The sequence below is a fragment of the Coptis chinensis genome, chromosome 7, assembly GCF_015680905.1.
Source record: "Coptis chinensis isolate HL-2020 chromosome 7, ASM1568090v1, whole genome shotgun sequence".
Taxonomy (NCBI): Eukaryota; Viridiplantae; Streptophyta; class Magnoliopsida; order Ranunculales; family Ranunculaceae; genus Coptis; species Coptis chinensis.
Window position 1 is genome coordinate 73,784,421 of NC_141462.1, and position 19,138 is coordinate 73,803,558.

General features: G+C 37.1%; 2 protein-coding genes and 1 long non-coding RNA gene across 12 annotated transcripts; all 3 read right to left on the bottom strand.

Moving 5' to 3' along the window:
• Positions 1-97: 97 nt before the first annotated feature.
• Positions 98-3,182, bottom strand: LOC147488804 (FHA domain-containing protein PS1-like). 9 transcript variants are annotated; one of them, XR_015201930.1, is made up of 8 exons: positions 2,662-3,180; positions 2,441-2,576; positions 2,117-2,376; positions 1,782-2,021; positions 1,379-1,675; positions 1,064-1,207; positions 826-986; positions 98-635 (listed from the first exon to the last, which is right to left on the bottom strand). XR_015201930.1 is itself a non-coding variant. In XM_086572371.1 (7 exons), the coding sequence occupies exons 1-3, from the start codon at positions 2,761-2,763 to the stop codon at positions 2,351-2,353; spliced, it is 264 nt and encodes an 87-aa protein (XP_086428497.1). In that variant the 5' UTR covers positions 2,764-3,170; the 3' UTR covers positions 98-635; positions 826-986; positions 1,064-1,207; positions 1,379-1,675; positions 1,782-2,350. The 9 variants fall into 9 exon arrangements, 2 of the variants coding, with proteins under 2 accessions (XP_086428497.1, XP_086428496.1); XR_015201932.1 differs by having other exon boundaries at positions 1,379-1,495; positions 1,579-1,675; positions 1,782-2,376; XR_015201934.1 differs by having other exon boundaries at positions 1,379-1,428; positions 1,520-1,675; positions 1,782-2,376.
• Positions 3,183-3,532: 350 nt separating this feature from the next.
• On the bottom strand, positions 3,533-4,488 carry LOC147488805 (uncharacterized). 2 transcript variants are annotated; one of them, XM_086575230.1, is made up of 3 exons: positions 4,338-4,488; positions 4,066-4,239; positions 3,533-3,959 (listed from the first exon to the last, which is right to left on the bottom strand). In XM_086575230.1, the coding sequence occupies exons 1-3, from the start codon at positions 4,419-4,421 to the stop codon at positions 3,873-3,875; spliced, it is 345 nt and encodes a 114-aa protein (XP_086431356.1). In that variant the 5' UTR covers positions 4,422-4,488; the 3' UTR covers positions 3,533-3,872. The 2 variants fall into 2 exon arrangements, with proteins under 2 accessions (XP_086431356.1, XP_086431357.1); XM_086575231.1 differs by having other exon boundaries at positions 4,066-4,236; positions 4,338-4,473.
• An 8,218-nt stretch (positions 4,489-12,706) lies between these two features.
• LOC147488806 (uncharacterized) lies at positions 12,707-14,093 on the bottom strand. Its single transcript, XR_015202203.1, has 4 exons — positions 13,942-14,093; positions 13,687-13,853; positions 13,172-13,592; positions 12,707-13,082 (listed from the first exon to the last, which is right to left on the bottom strand). It is a non-coding gene; the product is annotated as an uncharacterized LOC147488806 (long non-coding RNA).
• Positions 14,094-19,138: the final 5,045 nt, after the last annotated feature.

Here is a 19,138-nt window from a genome sequence, read left to right on the forward strand (position 1 = left end):
TCCAACGAAAATTGATGCTTTGGTCAAGTTGACTTCAAAGTTTGGGACCTAAAATAACAACACTTCAACACTTTAACTGACAATGCCAAACATAAAATGGGACCTAAAAATATTAATGATATTATACTATGGATTCAAAATGATAGTATACAGTTGAGTCCTTGAGTGTACACATACATAGAATCAGCCATCGCTATCTGAAAACCAGAAGAAACAAAGTGACACCCTTCTTCTGTTACCAGTAATACTGTCATTCACCTCGCTTCCTCTAAGCATCGAGACTTCGGGATGTAGATTCAAGAAAGAGTCTTTACTACTGTGATATTGTTTAACATTGTGCAAACCACCGGCCACACATCTAAACTGTCCACTGTGATGAAAAACTCCATTCCTCTCAAAGGGAAATGCAGATGTTCCTCTCTCAGCTCCAGCAGGGTTTATGCTTATACCGATCATCCGGTCCGCTATCTTGAATGCGTGTAGACCACTCATTCAGTGGTCTTCCTCCTACAGTATGATGAGCTGAATCACCTACTTCATCACTCCCTTTCGGACCTCGTCTGGACTTATTCTCATAACCGAAACTATTCTGCCTCTTTAGGTATATCTCATGTTCTCCATCTCAATCACCCGGCCTGCAGACCCCTGTGACAATTGAGTTTCTTGCAAACAATTGTTGAAGCCAATTCAAATATGGGTATCTTAAAACTCAAAACAATGAAGTAGTATCATCAAATTAAAGAGAAATCGCCACCAAACTTACACCAATATAGAAAAACCTGCACAAAAACTCTATTGTTGCCATCAGACCACAAAAACTCATACCTGTGGTTTCTTCTTAGTGTTCTCTGGACAGGTTTGCGCAGCCGAGATAATTCCTATAGAGCAGCCATTAATAACACCTCGTTCTTAAACTCGCTGACACCTTGTATAGAATTCCTTGAGAGCCTCTTTACAACTATCTCTCGTTCTCCATCCAACTTGCCCTTGCAACACATATAAGGGTTGATTTAAAACAACAACACAATCAAACAACACAACTAACAGCCTTAATAAAGATTACCTTAGCTCCAAGTGCAGTAGAAGTTCTAGAAGCACGAACACCACCACTACCAGCACCAATAACAAACAAATCATAATCATATACGTTCTTCTGCATCAGCAGCCACCGAGTTATCTTTCTCGACATGATGATTACTCCTCAAATCTGCAACCCAACAAACAAACAAAATTAATCAAACCAATCAAATGATTATAAGAAAATCACGAAAGAAAGTTAGAAAGAAAGAAAAAAAGGAGTACATGGAAATAAATGACTTCTAGCAATCAATGTAACGGTAATTTACAAAGGTAACTATTGGAGATTTCAAGCTAATACCAATGTGTACTGTGGACTGGAGTTTGCTGAAGTTCAACAAACAATTACCACTATAACCAGCAAAAATGGATTATCAAGTTGAGAAACAGCGTTTGCAAGAAGTGAGACCTCATCCATCTGCCATATAAGACGAATATTTACCTTTCCAGTCTCAAGTACACATACAACTAAAGAATACCAGCGGATTTCAAAGTCTCAACCATTTTGACGCGATTGGGAACAAAACTTAAGAATTATAAGAAAAAGTTTTGGGGTTTCGACGAACGGTTTTCTATCAGCAGTCTCACATAATAACCCCTGCAGGAAGCCAAAACAAAGATTGGTATGAGTTACTATTCTTTAAATTTTTTATATCTACTACTAAAGTAGCTAAAAGCGAAGTAAAACTTAAGTGGAATATTACTTCTGCCATGGTTTTAATCTTCAGGGCAATATCATTACTGAGAAGAACAAACTATCCATCGTCTTTCTTTTTTCTCTTCAGGTGTAATAAATGTCCCAAGCCAAATTCTAGACTTCTTATTCGGCTCGCGAACTTCACACACCCATTTAGATCCATTTCTCTGCCTCACTCCTCTGTAAATAGGGTGTCGTGTTTCTTTAAACTTCTTTCGCCCTGCTCTTTTCTTGTGACTTTGAATTGCTGGAACGTGAATCGTTTGTGAGACATATTGTTCGGTTGTAGATGAAGAAGATGAAGTTGGAGAAGAATCATATTGAAAATCCATTGTTTCTTACCACAAAGGCTGTTGCCAACTTCACTTAACCATGATGACGACCGTGGAGAAGCAGGAGGTGTTGGGGCTATTGGCGTACTCCCTTCTATTGAGTTCTGAACATGAATCCACCACTACTTGTCTTCCACCATGCACTTCTCTATCCAGCTTAACACCAAAGAAACCTCTGTCGTCCTTCTAAATAAGCTATCATGCCTTTTGAGACAATCCAACTCCCTTATTACTGCCAACAATATTATAGAGCGACAACACGTGTTACAGCTACTCAATAGGCCAATGCATTAAATGCATCATATAACAGATAATAAATAACTCATTCACTTACCCATCCTAGGAACAATAAGCTGGGTGCCCTTTAGGCCTTGTAGTAGCCGCAGAGACCTTCTGGACTCTTTGTTCAAAAGACAATTTGTGTCCACCACCATGTACCACATCCTATTTCTCTCTCTAAATGACTGGTTCTGCATAACGTAAGCAAACAATTCAAGCTGTATATAGCATAATAAACATAAAGACATACCAACTCATGTATGGAAATTGACTTACAGCAGTATATGGAGCAGTGATCTCAACTGTTTGGTCATTACTGACTGAGATGCTGCTTCTAGTAGCCTTAAGACCTGAAGCTTCTGATATGCTACTGCTCATGGTGTTGACAAACAGAGGTTGAAATGGTACCCTTCTTGCTCTTCTTTTGCTCAAAATTACATCTGTTTCCTGTCATAATCGACTTCCAGATAGTGGTTTCTTCAATCTAGAATCACTCAGGACTAGACATGCCGTTCTCTTCTTGATTTCCATTTGAAGATAATGATCCACATGATTTCTGAACCTCAATGCCTACTCTCCTCCCCTTCTTCACTAATTTCGATCCAAGTCCTCATTTAGGTGTGAAATTCTCCTTATATGGGGTGAAATCTCCATTAGAAGATAATGATCCATAAGACTTCTGAAGCTCAGTATCTTCTCTCTTCTCCCTCTTCATTGAAGTGAAATTCTCTTTGTGTGTTTTTTGAGGATTCGTAGTTTGAGGCGAGGGGTTTCTTGTTTTTCGAATCATTCTTTGTGTTTTAAACTTTTAATGGTCCGTAGATATATCACGAATCATAATTTTGATTGGCGTGTAATTGTTTTCTTATTATTTTATGGATCTCGAAAATATATAACCAATCTTGAGCAAATCTAACGTCTGGTGTACTTTTTAGTAGGGACTGACTCACAAAAAATCAAAATGCTGCCTTGAATTTTAATTAATTTTGAGTACCTACTTAAAAATTGTGCTGACGTGGCCTCCTGAAATCGCAGATGAGCATTTTCGCCCACTGTACAATAATGGTTTTAGATACAAAATGAAGCAGTACAAGTACAACTGTACAAGGCATGAAACAGCTAACGTATTTCCAAGTTTCATGAAATAGAAGGACAAATGCAGAGACTCGTATAAGTCAATCAAGTTCCTCTGAACAACCATAATTTTACATCAATAGTACGTCAAACGAGCTGTTATTCTAACTCAAGCGATCACTTCAAACAAAACCTCGAATAAGAGACTATTTCGACATCATGATCCTTATGTTAGTTTACCAAGCAATCAACAACTTGATTGCAAATCCATTCCACCTATCTCTAAGACGTATATTAAGACTGATTAAGCTGAGCATGAACCTTGAACTTCATGGTCGTTCATACCTTCTTGCCAACAGATGCGCAAAAAGTAATCAACAACAACAAAAAAAGAAAAATATAAAGGGTAAGACTTAAAATATATCAGGGTGAAAATTCCCAGGAATGGAGCTACTCTCTTGGGCCCTCTGCAAATGAAGCTTTAACGTGTAATTGTTGATCTGCATATAAACAGTTTAGGGCCATGTCAAACTTTCCATTTAGTTTAATGCAAGTACATGGGAAACAATAAAGAACTAGTATTCCCAAGAAGAGGAGAACTAGTACCTCCAATTTCCGAAGTTGATCTTGGTATTGGTTTATCACATGCTTCAAGTGTTCCACTTCTTTCAATTTCTCCTCTTGCTCTGAATTGCGTACATGCTGGATAGCAACAGCTCTTTTTAGAATTTGATTGTCTTTTAATAAACCATGCTCCTTTAGAGACGCAAGCTCCAGCTGCTACAGAACAAAAAAAGACAGTGAAAGCGACAACGACTTATAATATCAGGCGAAGACATGTCTTAACCACAGAGGAATGACTAGATGTGTCTTATTACCCGATCTGACTCTGTAAAATGCGCAACAATGCTTCTTTCAAAGGCCTCTAACATCCTTGTAGCACGTAGTCGTGCATCGTCCATATCTAATATCTAATGCAGTCAACACTGGTGGTCCCTACAAATTGTTGAGGACTTTTGTCAAAACTTGCTGTATCTCGGGTGGTCGGGTGGGTGTACAATATCGTACAGATTCTGTAATAGTATATTCACGCCATCTGCCAATGTCATGAACCACATCTTAAAATTCCCCATAGTACTCATCAAGTACAGGAGTGTTAGCTGTCCTATCATTTGCAAACACCCGCTGATCATAATGACTACATAACTTTTCTCAAAATTTTCATTTCTCAAAGAATCCAATAGTTCAGGGTCAAAACTTGGTGTATCTTCTGGTGGGTGTACAATATCGTCCGGATATTGTAATAGCATAGTCACGCCATCTGCCAATGTCATGATGTCATGTTCCACTGTATTGTCAACCACATCCTGATGTCATGTTCCACTGTATTGTCAACTACATCTTGAAGTTCCACATGGTACTCAGCAAGTGCGGGAGTGTTGGCTATCCCATCATTTGCAAACACCCGCTGATCGTAATGAGTGCGTAATTCTTTCTGAAAATTTTCATTTGTCAAAGAGTCCAGTAATTCAGGGTACATCTTAGGCTGCAAGTGGCCCAAATGGCAACGTTCTCGTTGCGAAATAGACAGATAACCACTTACAAGACCCTCCTGTTGAGAACCGCCATCCGGGTTGTCTATTATGGCCTTAGTTCCTGAAATTGACAATTCTAATATTTATTTGGATTCCTTTGGTACCCAATTCTAAACCGCCAATCCTAGTGCAATTGGTCGGTGAACAAAGTCCCCCATATCCATCTGAACAACAACCTAAGATTATAAACTAATAATAAGTGTGAGTCACGTAAATCGTATGTTGTACATAACCATAATCACAAACATGGTAAACACCTTATTTGACTCCCTTGAAGGGTCATTCGGTTCTAAAACGATATCCACTTTACTCCTTTCATCCTGTTGCAATACATAAATGATACATAAATTGTTAATAATATATCCTTCATATTGTGAATGCTAAATAAAAGGTTGCATCTATCTAAACTTCGACTAAAAGAGTCACATACATTTACAACTTCAACTGCATTTACACAAGCATTTTCCTCCACATTTTGTTGAGATAGATCATCAAAATGCTATAGCAGAGGATCGGATGTACTATTAATTTCATTCACTGTTTGCATAACCGTGAATTATGCCTCTGCCACTATCGCGTCAGATTTTTCAGGAGTCTTTTCCAACAAGTAAGAAAGCCCTAGCGGTTCACGACTATTCCCCCAATCCGCTTGCTACAATATTGGCTCTCCCGCAACTTGCTTTTTGGAATAGACTTTTCTTTGGGACTGTTCTTAGTTGAAGGTTTGTTGTGGTTTTTGGTTGGTGGTATTGTCTGTTTTCCGCTTTTAGTTGATTTATTTTCACATAGTGCTATTGCCTTCCTCTTTGGAGGCTCAACAAAATCATTATCACTACTCTTCTCATCATCACCTCTTCTTTTAGCACAAGGCCCGCTTTTTTTAATTAACTACAAATATGAAAGTAAATATAAATTTACCAAGAAACTATATCAGCTTCCAAAAAAACATTTAAGAAATGGGTTGGAGTACAAGAGTGCATAATTAATTACCAATGGTTGTCGATCTTCTACATAACATTTTCTTCTTTTCGCACGATGTTCCACTAATTCCTGCAAGGGCTGAATCCAAGGAAAAATTTAATTCATCTTACATTTTTGTAGTGCAAATAATAGCATACATTCAATAACACATAAAATCACCACATTTTCTTCATCATCCAGGACCAAATTTATTCCTATTTTAGTGCATTCAATAGATATAAACTGAGAGAAAAGACAGTTTAGTATTTGCACTGGAATAGTAAAAGTCAGCGAAAACCACTTTGACATTGTACACGTCCTAAAAGTGATTAAAATCTTCTGACCCTGGTCAACTGGTGGTTTTGGCAATAATAAATAGTCAACGTCCAGTTATTTAATTTTCCGTTTTTTTATTGGTTATGATTGATAAAACTTATTATTAGTATAATAAGTGTAAATTAGAGGTCAAAGGATAGCATCAATATGGTCCTATGGCATCCCAAGTCCCAAATAGGTTGGCACCGCCTAGGACCAAACCATTGTTCTCCAGCAGTCCAGTCTCCACACAGATCTCAAAACTCACGGACATTATTCTCTTTCACAATGTCCTAACACTTAAGAAAGGTGATTCCATCGGGCACTCATCAAATTGGATTGGGCACTCAGCCCTAAAAAAAAGAAATTTTACAAGTTTGTCATATTACAAGTTTGCCATCAAAGCCCAAGCTCAGCAACCAATTCAACCGGTATCGCCAAAATGAACCCTCCGGGCCATTTCTGTTTACACTCAAACGACGTAACCATATCGTTTGAGTGTATACTCAAACAACGTGACCATATCGTTTGAGTATACACTCAAATGATATGGTCACTCAAACGACTTGGCCAAGTTCACTCAAACGACTTGGCCAAGTTGTTTGAGTATACACTCAAAGATATGGTCACGTCGTTTGAGTGTTAGTTTGAGTAACACTCAAACTACATGGGCAAGTCGTTTAAGTGTATACTCAAACGATATGAACAAGTCGTTTGAGTGTTACTCACACTAACACTCAAACTACGTAACCATATCGTTTGAGTGTATACTCAAACGATATATGGACTCAAACGATATGGCCAAGTCGTTTGAGTGTATACCAAAACGACGTAGCCAAATCGTTTGAGTGTATACTCAAACGATACTCAAATGATATGGCCAAGTCGTTTGAGTGTTAGTTTGTGTAACACTCAAACGATATGGCCACGCGTCGTTTTGGTATACACTCAAACGACTTGGCCATATCGTTTGAGTATACACTCAAACGACGTTGCCATATCGTTTGTGTGTGCATTTTAGATTTGGCTAATCATTTGGTATCACATGCAAGTGGGTCGTTTAGGACTTATATGGGGCGATATGGTGAAGTCGTTTGGACATAAACACCAATTACACTTTTCTTATACATAAACACTAACATTTTTCTTATAATTCAAATAATTAATCGATCATAAGTGTATAATAATTTATTTAAACAATTATGTGCAAAATTGAATTAGTAATGATCAATTATCAACACATTCCAATTGAATTAGGAAAATTGAAATCCGATTTAAAAAATTGGATTAGAAACAACACAATTGCACCAACATAACATGCACTCTACACTCTTTATCTGTTATGATATAGTCACCTATCTTTATAACCAAGTTAAAACATGTAATCAAACATGCTAAAATCTAAAATAATAATTTATTTTATATCTAAACTTGTTATTTATTATTTTTTTCAATTGTGAATCATAAACTAGTTTGGGGTTTGGAGTTCAGGGTTCAGGGTTTAGAAATTTCGTACCAACATATTTCACTTAATTATTTGAAATAATAATTTGTTTTATATCTAAACTTATTATTTTTTATTTTATTTTTCAAATTTTGAATCATAAACTAGTTTGGGGGTTTGGGGTTTGGGTTTAGGGTTTAGGGTTCAAGGTTTACAAATTTCGTACCGACATAACAAATTTTTAATTTCAAACATATTTCACTCAATTATCAAAATCTACAATAATAATTTGTTTTATATCTAAACTTGTTATTTTCCATTTTTTTTTTATTCAATTGTGAATAATAAACTAGTTTGGAGGGGGTGGTTTAGAGTTTAGGGTTTACAAACATATTTCACTCAATTATTCGAAATATATCAAAATTTCAAATATATATAGAATACTCATTACTCCTCTTTGCTCATTTTTTCATCAAAATTTTTACTCTTTACATATAATACTCAAGTTTCTCTACATATTAGAATACTCAAGTTTCTCTAAATGGAATATGAAGATGAAAAAGAAGCATTTGAGGTAATGTTTGAGGTGTAACAACAAATTAGAGAAGGAGAAAATCGAAGATATGTTGAAAGTGAAGAAGTGGAACAAAATGTTGAAGGTCAAGGTGAAGAATTTGAAGATGCGACTAGTTGAGCAAATGAGATACCAAGAAATCGTCGACGACAAAGTGCAAACCTAAATAATGAGGTAACAACTCTTGATTAAAATGAATACAAAACACTTGATTGATTGAATGAATGAATGGATGCAAAACACTTGAATGAATGCAAACCCGAGCCCAAACGACATGGCTGGGTCGTTTGGGAACACTATAGAACGACATGGCTGGGTCGTTTAGGGACACTATAGAACTACATGGCCGCGTCGTTTGAGGACATTCTACAGAACTACATGGCCGAGTCGTTTGGAGACACTATAGAACTACATGGCCGGTCGTTTTGAGACACTATAGAACTACATGGCTTGGTCATTTGGACCCTCTATGAAACTACATGGTTGGGTCGTTTGGACTAAATTTAGTTAAAAGTTCATTTTTTTTATGACTTTGAAACTAAATGCAAATTATTTGAGACTCTTGTTTTATTATTCTATATGTAGAATTCTTTGCCGCTATCCGGGAACCGATCCTCTGCAAACTCAAATGATGTGGATTGTCAACCGATTTTAAGTGATACAATAGAAATTTTTACTACGGAAGAGGTATGATTGAGTAGGCATTGATTTCATTTTTTTTTTAAAATTTTCTAAATGTAATTTTATTAGTGTATTAATAATAATAGTTGTTATTTTTTATGTGTTTAGGTTTTTCATACACGTAGCGTCGCAATCGGTTGGGCCACCGCTAGAGGAAGACAAGTTAATGTTGTTGTGGTCATTGAAAAGTCGGAGTGTGCCAAGGGAAACTGAGTAGCAAGATTGAATTTGGTTTCATGAGTGCTTTCGGTGTGTATCGGGTCACACAAGAAGGAAGGCGAAGGGAGGGCTAATAAGAGAAGGTCGGGAACCAAGAAATCGGGATGTCCATTTAAGTTAAAAGGTGTTTTCCAACACGGCACTGTCAATAGTTGGAAAATAGAAGTTAGAAATGGTATTCACAACCATGTATTGGCGAAGACCCTTGAAGGACATGTATTTGCTACTCATCTGACCGTTCTAAAGTTCGAGTACTTGTCAGAGATGAGTAAGTGTGGAATAAAGCCTAAAAATTTTGGATTCCATCAAGAATATGTATCATGATAACATATCTAATATATCCCAAGTCTACACTGCAAGGTAGAAGGTGAGGAAATTGGATATGAACGGTCTCACACAATTGCAGAGATTACGTGAGTTGTTAGCAAAAGAACATTATTTTGAGGAGTTGAGATAGGATGAGAATACCAAGGAGATAACGGGGTTGTTATAGGCCCATCCAGAAGGTGTTAAGTTGGCTCGGACTTTTCCAACAGTTTTCATGTTAGACGCTACCTACAAAACTAACAGGTATCAATGGCCTTTCATATAGTTTGTTGGGGGTGAGTTTAACGTGGAAGTCTTTTACCGTGTGTCAGGTGCTGCTTCAGTTTGAAATAACAATCGACTATGAGTGGGCCCTACATCATTTTAGTGGCTTGCTTGGTGACATAAGCCCATCCGTGATCGTGTCTGACAGGGACTTGGCCCTGATGAGTGCCACTGACAAAGTTTTCTCTAACGCACACAAGCATCTATGTAGATGGTATATCGCTACGTGCGTCCTTTCAAAATGTTACGATATTTTTCCAACTACAGAACTTGTAGAGAAGGCCCAATTCTCGTGGAACACTGTAGTCAAATCAAAGACAGAGGTTATTTTCCAGCGTAGATGGGATGCTTTGCAAAAAATATTACAGGGTTGAGTACTCCAATTTTGTTAGTTATTTGCGAGAGACTTGGTTTCATTATAGGGATCGATTCGTATGTTGTTGGACTGACCAACACATTCACTTTGGGAGGACAATGACCAATAGAGTTGAAGGGTCTCATGCTCAGGTGAAGAGTGTACTAGGAAATGCAAACTGTCACGATTTTTTGAGTATGTTTAGCTTAATCCACCCGATTCTAGAGATCCAAATGTTCGAGATTAGAGCTACCTTCGAGAAAAGTATGATTGTAACTCAGCACCACCACCGGATTCCTTTGTTTCGTGAACTCAGAGGCCTTGTCTCACACAAGTGTTTGGACTTGCTATTTGAAGAAATAGATACCCGCGTAAAACGTGCTAAAGATGGAGAGATCAGGTGTTGGTGTTATTTACGCACGAGCCATGGACTGCCATGTGCTCATGAATTAATTGAGTTTGAAGAGCAAGAGCGGTCCATCCCTTTGACTGGTATCGACCCATTTTGGAAAACATTGTCTGCTTCTCCCAATGTGTCAGTGGGTGTTGGTCCCGATGTTACACCTTCGATGGACTTATTCATGAATAGGTTTGCAATGGTTTCTGAAGAAGAGCAAACGGTTATGATTAGGAAGCTTATGGAGATTGTCGTACCAGAAAGTACATGGCTAGTACCGCCTCGTGAGAAAGCAAAAACCAAAGGTTGGCCGAAAGGTAACTACAGCAGAAAGCTTCCAACTGAGGATGAGAAATTTTCAAAGCGAGATCCATCTCATTTTGAACATTCTCAACGTGATCATGAGGAGTGGGTCTTGTCACAACTAAATACTACGCCAACCCAAAACACCCACACCACACCAAGAAAGAAGCTTTCTCCAAAAATACCAACCCAAAATACCCACACCACACCAAGAAATAAGCTTTCTCCAAGAACAACTACACCAAGAAATAAGCTTTCTCCAAAAACACCAAAAACAACCACACCACAAAATAAGCATTCTCCAAAAACAGCCACACCATGAAATGTGAGAGATGGGTTAGACTTTGGAAAGACGAGGGGTCCTAAGGATTACGGGTTGGATATTCCTAAAGAAATGCATAAATATATTGTTAGAGTCCATGACCCTGTTGGCGATGGCAACTGCGGTTATAGAGCTTTCTGCATTGCATTTGGAAGAAGTCAAGAAGATTGGCCGCAGATGAGAAAGGACTTGTACCAAGAGCTTATTGACAACCTCCCCTTTTATTGTACTTTGTACAATCAAAGTGAGGTTGTTTATGCGATGAAGGAAATCTTACATGAAGAAGGTTACGCACCCTTAAATAAGTGGATGAGCATGCCCTTTGCTGGATATCTATTTGCTTCAAGATTTAATGTTGTCCTCCTGCATTTAGGAGCTCGTCAGTGCTTCCTTATCATGCCGCTGAGAACCCAACCAAATCCTGAAAGAGTGACCCAAGTGTTGGGTAGCGCACATGTTGGTGGAAATCATTTTGTCAATGTTGAACTTGTTGAAGATTGTCCGGTTCCTCCAGTAATGCGCCAATGGCTTAGAGCTACATATGATATTGTTAAAAGTTGTAATTTGGCCTTGATAGTAAGGCAATTGTAATTTATGGCACTGAACATTCCCAATTTAATATGGGAAAACAAGCCCGTTGAAGACCCAACAGTACATGTTAGCGACTAAGTTGTTTGTATGTTGTCGATATGATATTTTGATGTAATTTGGAACAAGTGTAATTTGATTTGATTTTTATGTTATTTGGAAATAATGTTAGGGCTTTTATTTGATTTGATTTGAAAATCGAGTGATCGACTAAGTTGATTTGGACGGCAATCGAGTGATTTGGAAATCGAGCGATCGACTAAGTGATATTTTGATGTAATTTAGAACAAATGTAATTTGATTTGATTTTTATGTTATTTGGAAATAATGTTAGGACTTTTATTTGATTTGATTTGGAAATCGAGTGATCGACTAAGTTGATTCGGATGGCAATCGAGTGATTTGGAAATCGAGCGATCGACTAAGTTTATTCGGACGGCAATCGAGTGATTTGGAAATCGAGAGATCGACTAAGTTGATTCGGATGGCAATCGAGTGATCGACTAGTTGATTCGGACGACAATCGAGTGATTTGAAATAATGTTCGTATATTGTCAATAATGACCGAAACAACATGGCCAAATCGTTTGGCTTTTATACCAAACGATGTGGTTGGGTCGTTTGGGCTTAAAGGCAAACGATCTGCCAAAGTTGTTTGGCCTTTATACCAAACGATGTGGCTAGGTCGTTTGGGATTAAAGTCAAACGATCTGCCGAAAGTCGTTTGGTATAAAGGCCAAACGATCTGACGAGGTCGTTTGGTCTTTATACCAAATGATGCGGCTGGGTCGTTTGGACAAAAAAAATTTGAAAATTCATTTTGTTTTTACAATACTTTCATATTCATCAAATTCCACTTAATCATCATTCAAACATCATATTCATCCATTCAAACATCAAACATCCATTCAAACACTCATTCATCCATTCAAATATCCATTTAAACATCAAACATCCATTCAAACATTCGTTCCAAATCAAATAATCGATCTATTCGAAATTAACAAAGTTACAAACCCTAAACTGAAACAAATTACATCCATCAAACTAAAACTAAAACAAAGTTAACAAAGTTTCAAATAATCCATCCATCAAACAAATTACAAAGTTACAAACCCTAAACTGAAACAAATCACGAACTATAACGCCCACCAATGTATTTCCACCTAGTCAAGTTGTACGCCCGTTCGAAGAAGGACCTTGCTTCCTCTGACATATAATTCCCAGCCAATTGCAGACCTCTCTCTAGCAAATGACTAGTTTCATCGATAACGTCATTCTATTGAAAAAAAGAAAATCAAGATAAGTTACCAATCGAATGCAAAAAATCACAGTTATAGAAACTGAATTAAAAATCACAATACTTACAATCGGTGAACAGTTAGACAGTGTCTCCAGGGATGGATGAATAAAAAGACGCTCAGGGTTCACCAAAACTACATGAGAATTCCTCGCATACCAAGTCATGTAGTTTTGATGACACTCCCATGGATAAGACGAGATAGGTCCTCGATTGCAGGATTATATCACGTGATTCTTCCATGACTCCCAGTAAAGTGGCCCAATATTGGTCCAGTTCACCTCATACCCGCGTCCTGCCATAGTTCTTGTTCTCCAATTTGGTATTAGATGATCTATAGGTACATGCTGCACGTGACCCAACTGACCCAGCACCCTTGCGACAGCGTAAAGCTCGACAATATTGAAAAAACATAACAATCCCTCAAAAAATACAATGTCATCAATCGGGTTTGTATCCCTGACCATTTTTGTAGGGATGTCAATCAACCTGAAACAAAATCAAATGTGTCATTAACAACTCTAATTATCAATTACTAAAAAAAAATATAAACAAACTTGAATACTTAAACTTAAATACTTACATTGAAATAATTCAAATCATCAATTATCGCCGATAATACTATAATGCATGTGTTGTATCGTAATAGTGTGGAGCGATAGGGGTGTGTCTATGAGCACGCGGTTGAGACGAGGTATAGTTGAAGTTTGGGATTGCTTTGAGTAACGGAAAATACTCATAGATCCACACCTAGATATACACAAATAGTTAACATATTATAAATAGAGTAATTAAATTAACATTAAAAAAAATAAACCCTAGAATACTCAAATTTTACCTGCAGAAAAGTCATATAGCCTGTAATCTCTTTCACCTTCGCACATATGGCAGCCCCAAGATCTCTATACAAAAATGCCAAAATTGCTGCACCCCATGCATATTCTTCTATCTCACTGAATTTCAACAACGGCCTCAGATAACATATAGGCACTTCAGGTCCCGGACTTGTCGATAAAAAAAACGCACATCCAAAGAAAAATAGGATAAAAGCTCGATGACTGTTGGACTTCTGGAAACTCGAGGCCTTCTCCACCACCTTCCCAGCAGCGTCACATATGGGGCTATCATGAACCTTGTTCGCAAAATGCTTCCAGATGAATTCTAGCCTTACTTTTGAAGCGAACCTGCTAGATTCCATCTCCACCCTAATCAAATCAATAGGGAGCCCCATAGCAATATGCAGGAGATTTACCGATTGTTGTAAGTTCAACTCAATGTCCCCTTGCACCGCTCTTCCTCTAACTGTGACTCCACAGATTTGGACAACATCGTCCAAAGTCACACTCATCTCCCCAACTGGCATATGGAAGGTGTTAGTCTCCGAATGCCATCTCTCCACAAACGCAGAGATCAATGGTGGATCCATATGCTCGTGATAACCTTCCACGAGATCAAACAACCCAATCATTCTCAACTGTTGGGCAAATCTCGGAGACTTTTCACATTCATTCTTGAAATCCCATTGGAATAACTTCGCTAAGTGTGAAACACACTTCAACGCTCCGCGATCCTCCTGAAACAACCGAGCACGCATTAGATATATATGAACAGAAACAAAAGATTTTGTAAAAGAAAATCAAAGTACCCAAGAAAAACAAAATATTACCCTTCTCTCCCAAATATCGTGAGCGACATGCACCGCATAGTCATACAACAACTCTGACTCATACGGGCCTCCCCCATACACACCTCTTTGAAACTCTAAATCATTATTGGATTTTCTTACGAAATCTAATACCGGAGGTGCTTCTTCCACTGGTGGTACGTCTTCTACCACATTCTTCCACATCATCATCCTGCTCATCCTCCTCCTCACCTTCTTCATCACTCTCCTATTCTACTATACTCTTTCCCTTGTCCATATTTACATCTAAACCTACATTGGTATCACTATCTACATTATCTTCACTCGATGAATCAACCTCAGGAACCTCAAGAACCTCTTTTTCCAAATGGTCCCTTCTACGCGCTACTACCCGCGGATGCCGTTAAGCCCTCTGCCCTTTGTCTCTTTCTTCCAACTGCGTCACCACTAAAGGAACCGCCACCAGACAATTTTTTCACACCCTTGAATGTAGTTTTCGCTACATTCTTCATATTCTTTAATCGAAGACCCATCGCTACAAAGAAAAATAAAACAAGTATTAGTAAACCATATTTAAAGAAATAATATACAAAGAAAAATACTAGAAAAGGGAGATCATCTCAGTCATAAAACTAATATACTTATAAACTTGCTATGATAACTCCAAGTATATATGAATGTACCATTGATTAGAAACACTACTTAGATATAGCAGCATAGCAATCTCAACTCCACATATAAATTTAGACATAGAAAGACAATGAATAACTCAACTTAAAGTAAACTGACAGTGTATGTAAACTGAGATTGTGGATTCAATTTCTTAGTAAAGCATTTAGGTCAATCAAGGGCTGCAGAGTGCAGACAATCTATTTAGAACTTATTTACATGAAAAGATAATTGGAAACATAGGGGTACTTGAAAAGTCTACTTAACAATATGTGACAACAACAACCCGACCAATTTTCTTTTTTCAAATTATACTTAACTTCACGTCACAACGACACTTATTATTGAGAACACAACAGTCATGATACACTTCAGAAAACTAACACTTACAAAAGAAAAGGAAAACTACGTACTGCTAGTTACCAACACACATGAATAAAAAGACTAACAAACGAGCTCTTTTATTGTAAGATTTTCCTCCATAAAACATATACTAAACCGAAAGCAACATTATACTTGTAAAGCCCTAGGACCCAACACACATCCCGATGACGTGAACACGAATCTCGAGGCGTTACGCTATCCAAATTCTATTGAATTTTAGACAGAGTTTCTTTTGTTTGGTTAACGTTTCACATACTTAAACCTGTCATAACCTGAAAATCAATAAGGACATCCTTCCAACAACCATATGTACATATAACCTAACTTTTACACGACAGTGAAAATGTTCCAACAACCATATGTATATATAACCTAACTTTTACACGACAGTGAAAATGTATATATATACAAGATTGTTACTGTATGAACCGTCATTTATGTACATCAAATATTACAACAAAATAACTGGACTCTCTCTACAACAAAATGAACTTGACTCTGTCCCTCGTCAAGCATAGGGGAAACCATCCAAATCCCCATAACCATCATCACTAGTGGTCGTGATGGTCTCCACCAATATTGGTTCGTCTGAAAAATGTTAATGTAGGATGAGCAAAACAACTATGCCCAGTAGAATCGCACATAACCAATAAATAGTCTACCTATTTAAACCAGATTTCACAAAACTCATTTTCACACAAAAGCTATCAATATATTTAGTTTATATCGAGAAAAAATACAAATGCAAAATATGAATATCACATATACATGCATAGTTGATAAGCAAACTATCTTTTACCAATTTAAACTAATCAAATCATGCATGAAAATAAGCATGCTATATATTGGTATGTAAGTTCTTACCTTAGCACGCTCCGTTTTTCCTTAAGTCCCAATTAACCGAATCAACTCCTATAAACATCATATATATATATATATATATATATATATATATATATTATATATAAAATATATATATATATATACAAGTAATTCTTTAAAAAAAAAACTAATATAATTCTTTTCTAATATAAGCCGAGAAGAAATCTCGATGCTAAGAATTTGTGTTTTCGATTGCTACAGCATGTGTAATGAATTCCCAAGGTTTCTATGGCTTCGGTAACTTTTCATATAACTACTGTTACCAGCTGCTACAGGCCACTCTAAAGTGCTAGGATGCTACATGCCATTTCTAGCAATCATATTAATTTACCCTAGGTTTTCCGACTGGCCACGTACGTAATTGTCTCTAGGTTTCACGGGTCATTTACTAATTTACCCTTAATAAAAATTCAGGACTTTACAAGTAAACTGACAGTGTATGTAAACTGAGATTGTGGATTCGATTTCTTAGTAAAGCATTTAGCTCAATCAAGGGGTGCAGAGTGCAGACATTTTATTTAGAACTTATTTACATGAAAAGAGAATTGGAAACATAGGGGTACTTGAAAAGTCTACTTAACAATATGTGATAACAACAACCCGACCAAGTTTCTTTTTTCAAATTATACTCAACTTCACATGTCACATAACACAGTATTAAGGACACAATAGTCATGATACACTTCAAAAACTAACACTTACAAAAGAAAAGGAAAACTACGTACTGCTAGTTACCAACACACATGAATAAAAAGACTAACAAACAAGCTCTTTTGTTGTTCTTTAAACAATCATGTAAGAGGAGGACAAATGAAACCAGGTGGAGGGGTCTTCCCACAAGTAATAAGAGCTTGAAGAGCAAAGGGAATGATATTAAGGTTGAAAAGCTTAAGCCTTAGTGTGGTGCAAAGACAGACAGCTGCTTCAAGTTCTAACAATCCTCCAAGAATTGGATGGCAAACGTTCTCAATTGGATCCCCTAAACCAATGTGAATCAATCCTCCAAGAACATCAACACAAGCTCCTAACTTAAGAGTGTTTATAGGGCAAGTCGGGTAAGATTGTATCATTCCATTTTTATTGTTTCTTCATAGGCCATATATATCTATATGTAAGTTAGTATAAGATATTTGCAAATGTTGTGTCCTTGTTATTAGAAAATATTTTTTTCACTAATCGGAATCAAGAATAGTTAAGGAATGAATCATCGTTAAAAACAGGCTTGCCAAAATAAATAAATAAATACAATATGATTTCCACTCTAGGTGAAACAGACGAGTTTGATTTGTTAAAGTCAGTTAGGGAATTGGTTGTGGGCTTGTGGCGATCTCGATATGAGTATGGGAGCCGGTGGAAACCTTACAGTCATAAGCCTATGCGACGGATAAGGGCCAGGTTTGAGCTTAGAGCCTAGGCTAACACCTAGGAGTTTAGGACATGCTCCCTGCTGTTAATACTAAATTGTGTTCCCTTGTTTCCTTCAAGTAATATCATGGTGAACTATACTTTATTAATTCACAAACAACTAAACAGGCGATGATGCTTTCTAATGTGTCCATGAAGCCTAATCTTTAACGATAATCAAGTATACAAAATCCACAAAAGAGTGTGCAATCTCTTTCTGAACATTGTACTAGGTATTTTTGCATTAAAACCACAGCAAGGTGCTTAGGATCGACAAACAGCAAACTTCGAAACCTTAGAATACGAATACTCCACGCCATTTTCATTCAAAAACTTCTCAAGTACCATCTTAACATTTTCTGGATCATCACTCTCACATTTAATCTCATAACTAATACTGCAATCATATTGCATCTCGTCCAACTCCAACTTCAACCCATTCCAGTCATACACACCTCTAACATTCCTAAACCCACCTAAACAAACAAACTCCATCTCCCCACCTCCACTAAAAAACTCCTCCCTAACTCTTTTGAACAACGAAATTTAACAATAACAAATTGAATAGCAACGAAATGCAACAAATAAACACCAAGCTCAATGAAATTCAACAAATAAATAGATACAAAAATCAAAAAGGACAAAGCAAGCAAAAATTCTTACCTTCAAATTGGAAATGAATGCAAGATATTGAATTGTATTTTTTACTTCAATGGCGAAATTTCAAGCTTTCACCGCTATCCCAACTTTCAATTTTGCTTAAAGTTCGAATGTAGTGATTGGTTTGTCCAAACAGGAATTAAAACGGTGAGAAACTCGAATTGTTGGACAAACTCGAATGGTTTTAATTAGATTTTTGATTTGTGGTAATTCAATCGGGCACTCGAAGGTTTGCACTCAAATTTGGGGTTTTTTAACGGTGAGAAACTCGAATTGTTGGAGATTTGTGATAATTCAATCGGCACTCGAAGGTTTGCACTCGAATTGAAACTCGAATTTGGGGTTTTTTCGTTAGGATTTCGAAGGATTTGCACGAGAGAAATGACCGGTT

Coding starts and splice junctions, on each gene's coding strand:
- LOC147488805 (XM_086575230.1), bottom strand. CDS start 4,421: ATGGACGATGCACGACTACGTGCTACAAGGATGTTAGAGGCCTTTGAA. Junction 4,240..4,337: donor ATTTTACAGAGTCAGATCGG/GTAATAAGACAC, acceptor TTTGTTCTGTAG/CAGCTGGAGCTTGCGTCTCT. Junction 3,960..4,065: donor ATCAACTTCGGAAATTGGAG/GTACTAGTTCTC, acceptor GTTTATATGCAG/ATCAACAATTACACGTTAAA.
- LOC147488804 (XM_086572370.1), bottom strand. CDS start 2,763: ATGAGCAGTAGCATATCAGAAGCTTCAGGTCTTAAGGCTACTAGAAGC. Junction 2,577..2,661: donor TCACTGCTCCATATACTGCT/GTAAGTCAATTT, acceptor TACGTTATGCAG/AACCAGTCATTTAGAGAGAG. Junction 1,208..2,440: donor GCTTATTGTTCCTAGGATGG/GTAAGTGAATGA, acceptor GTTGGGTTGCAG/ATTTGAGGAGTAATCATCAT.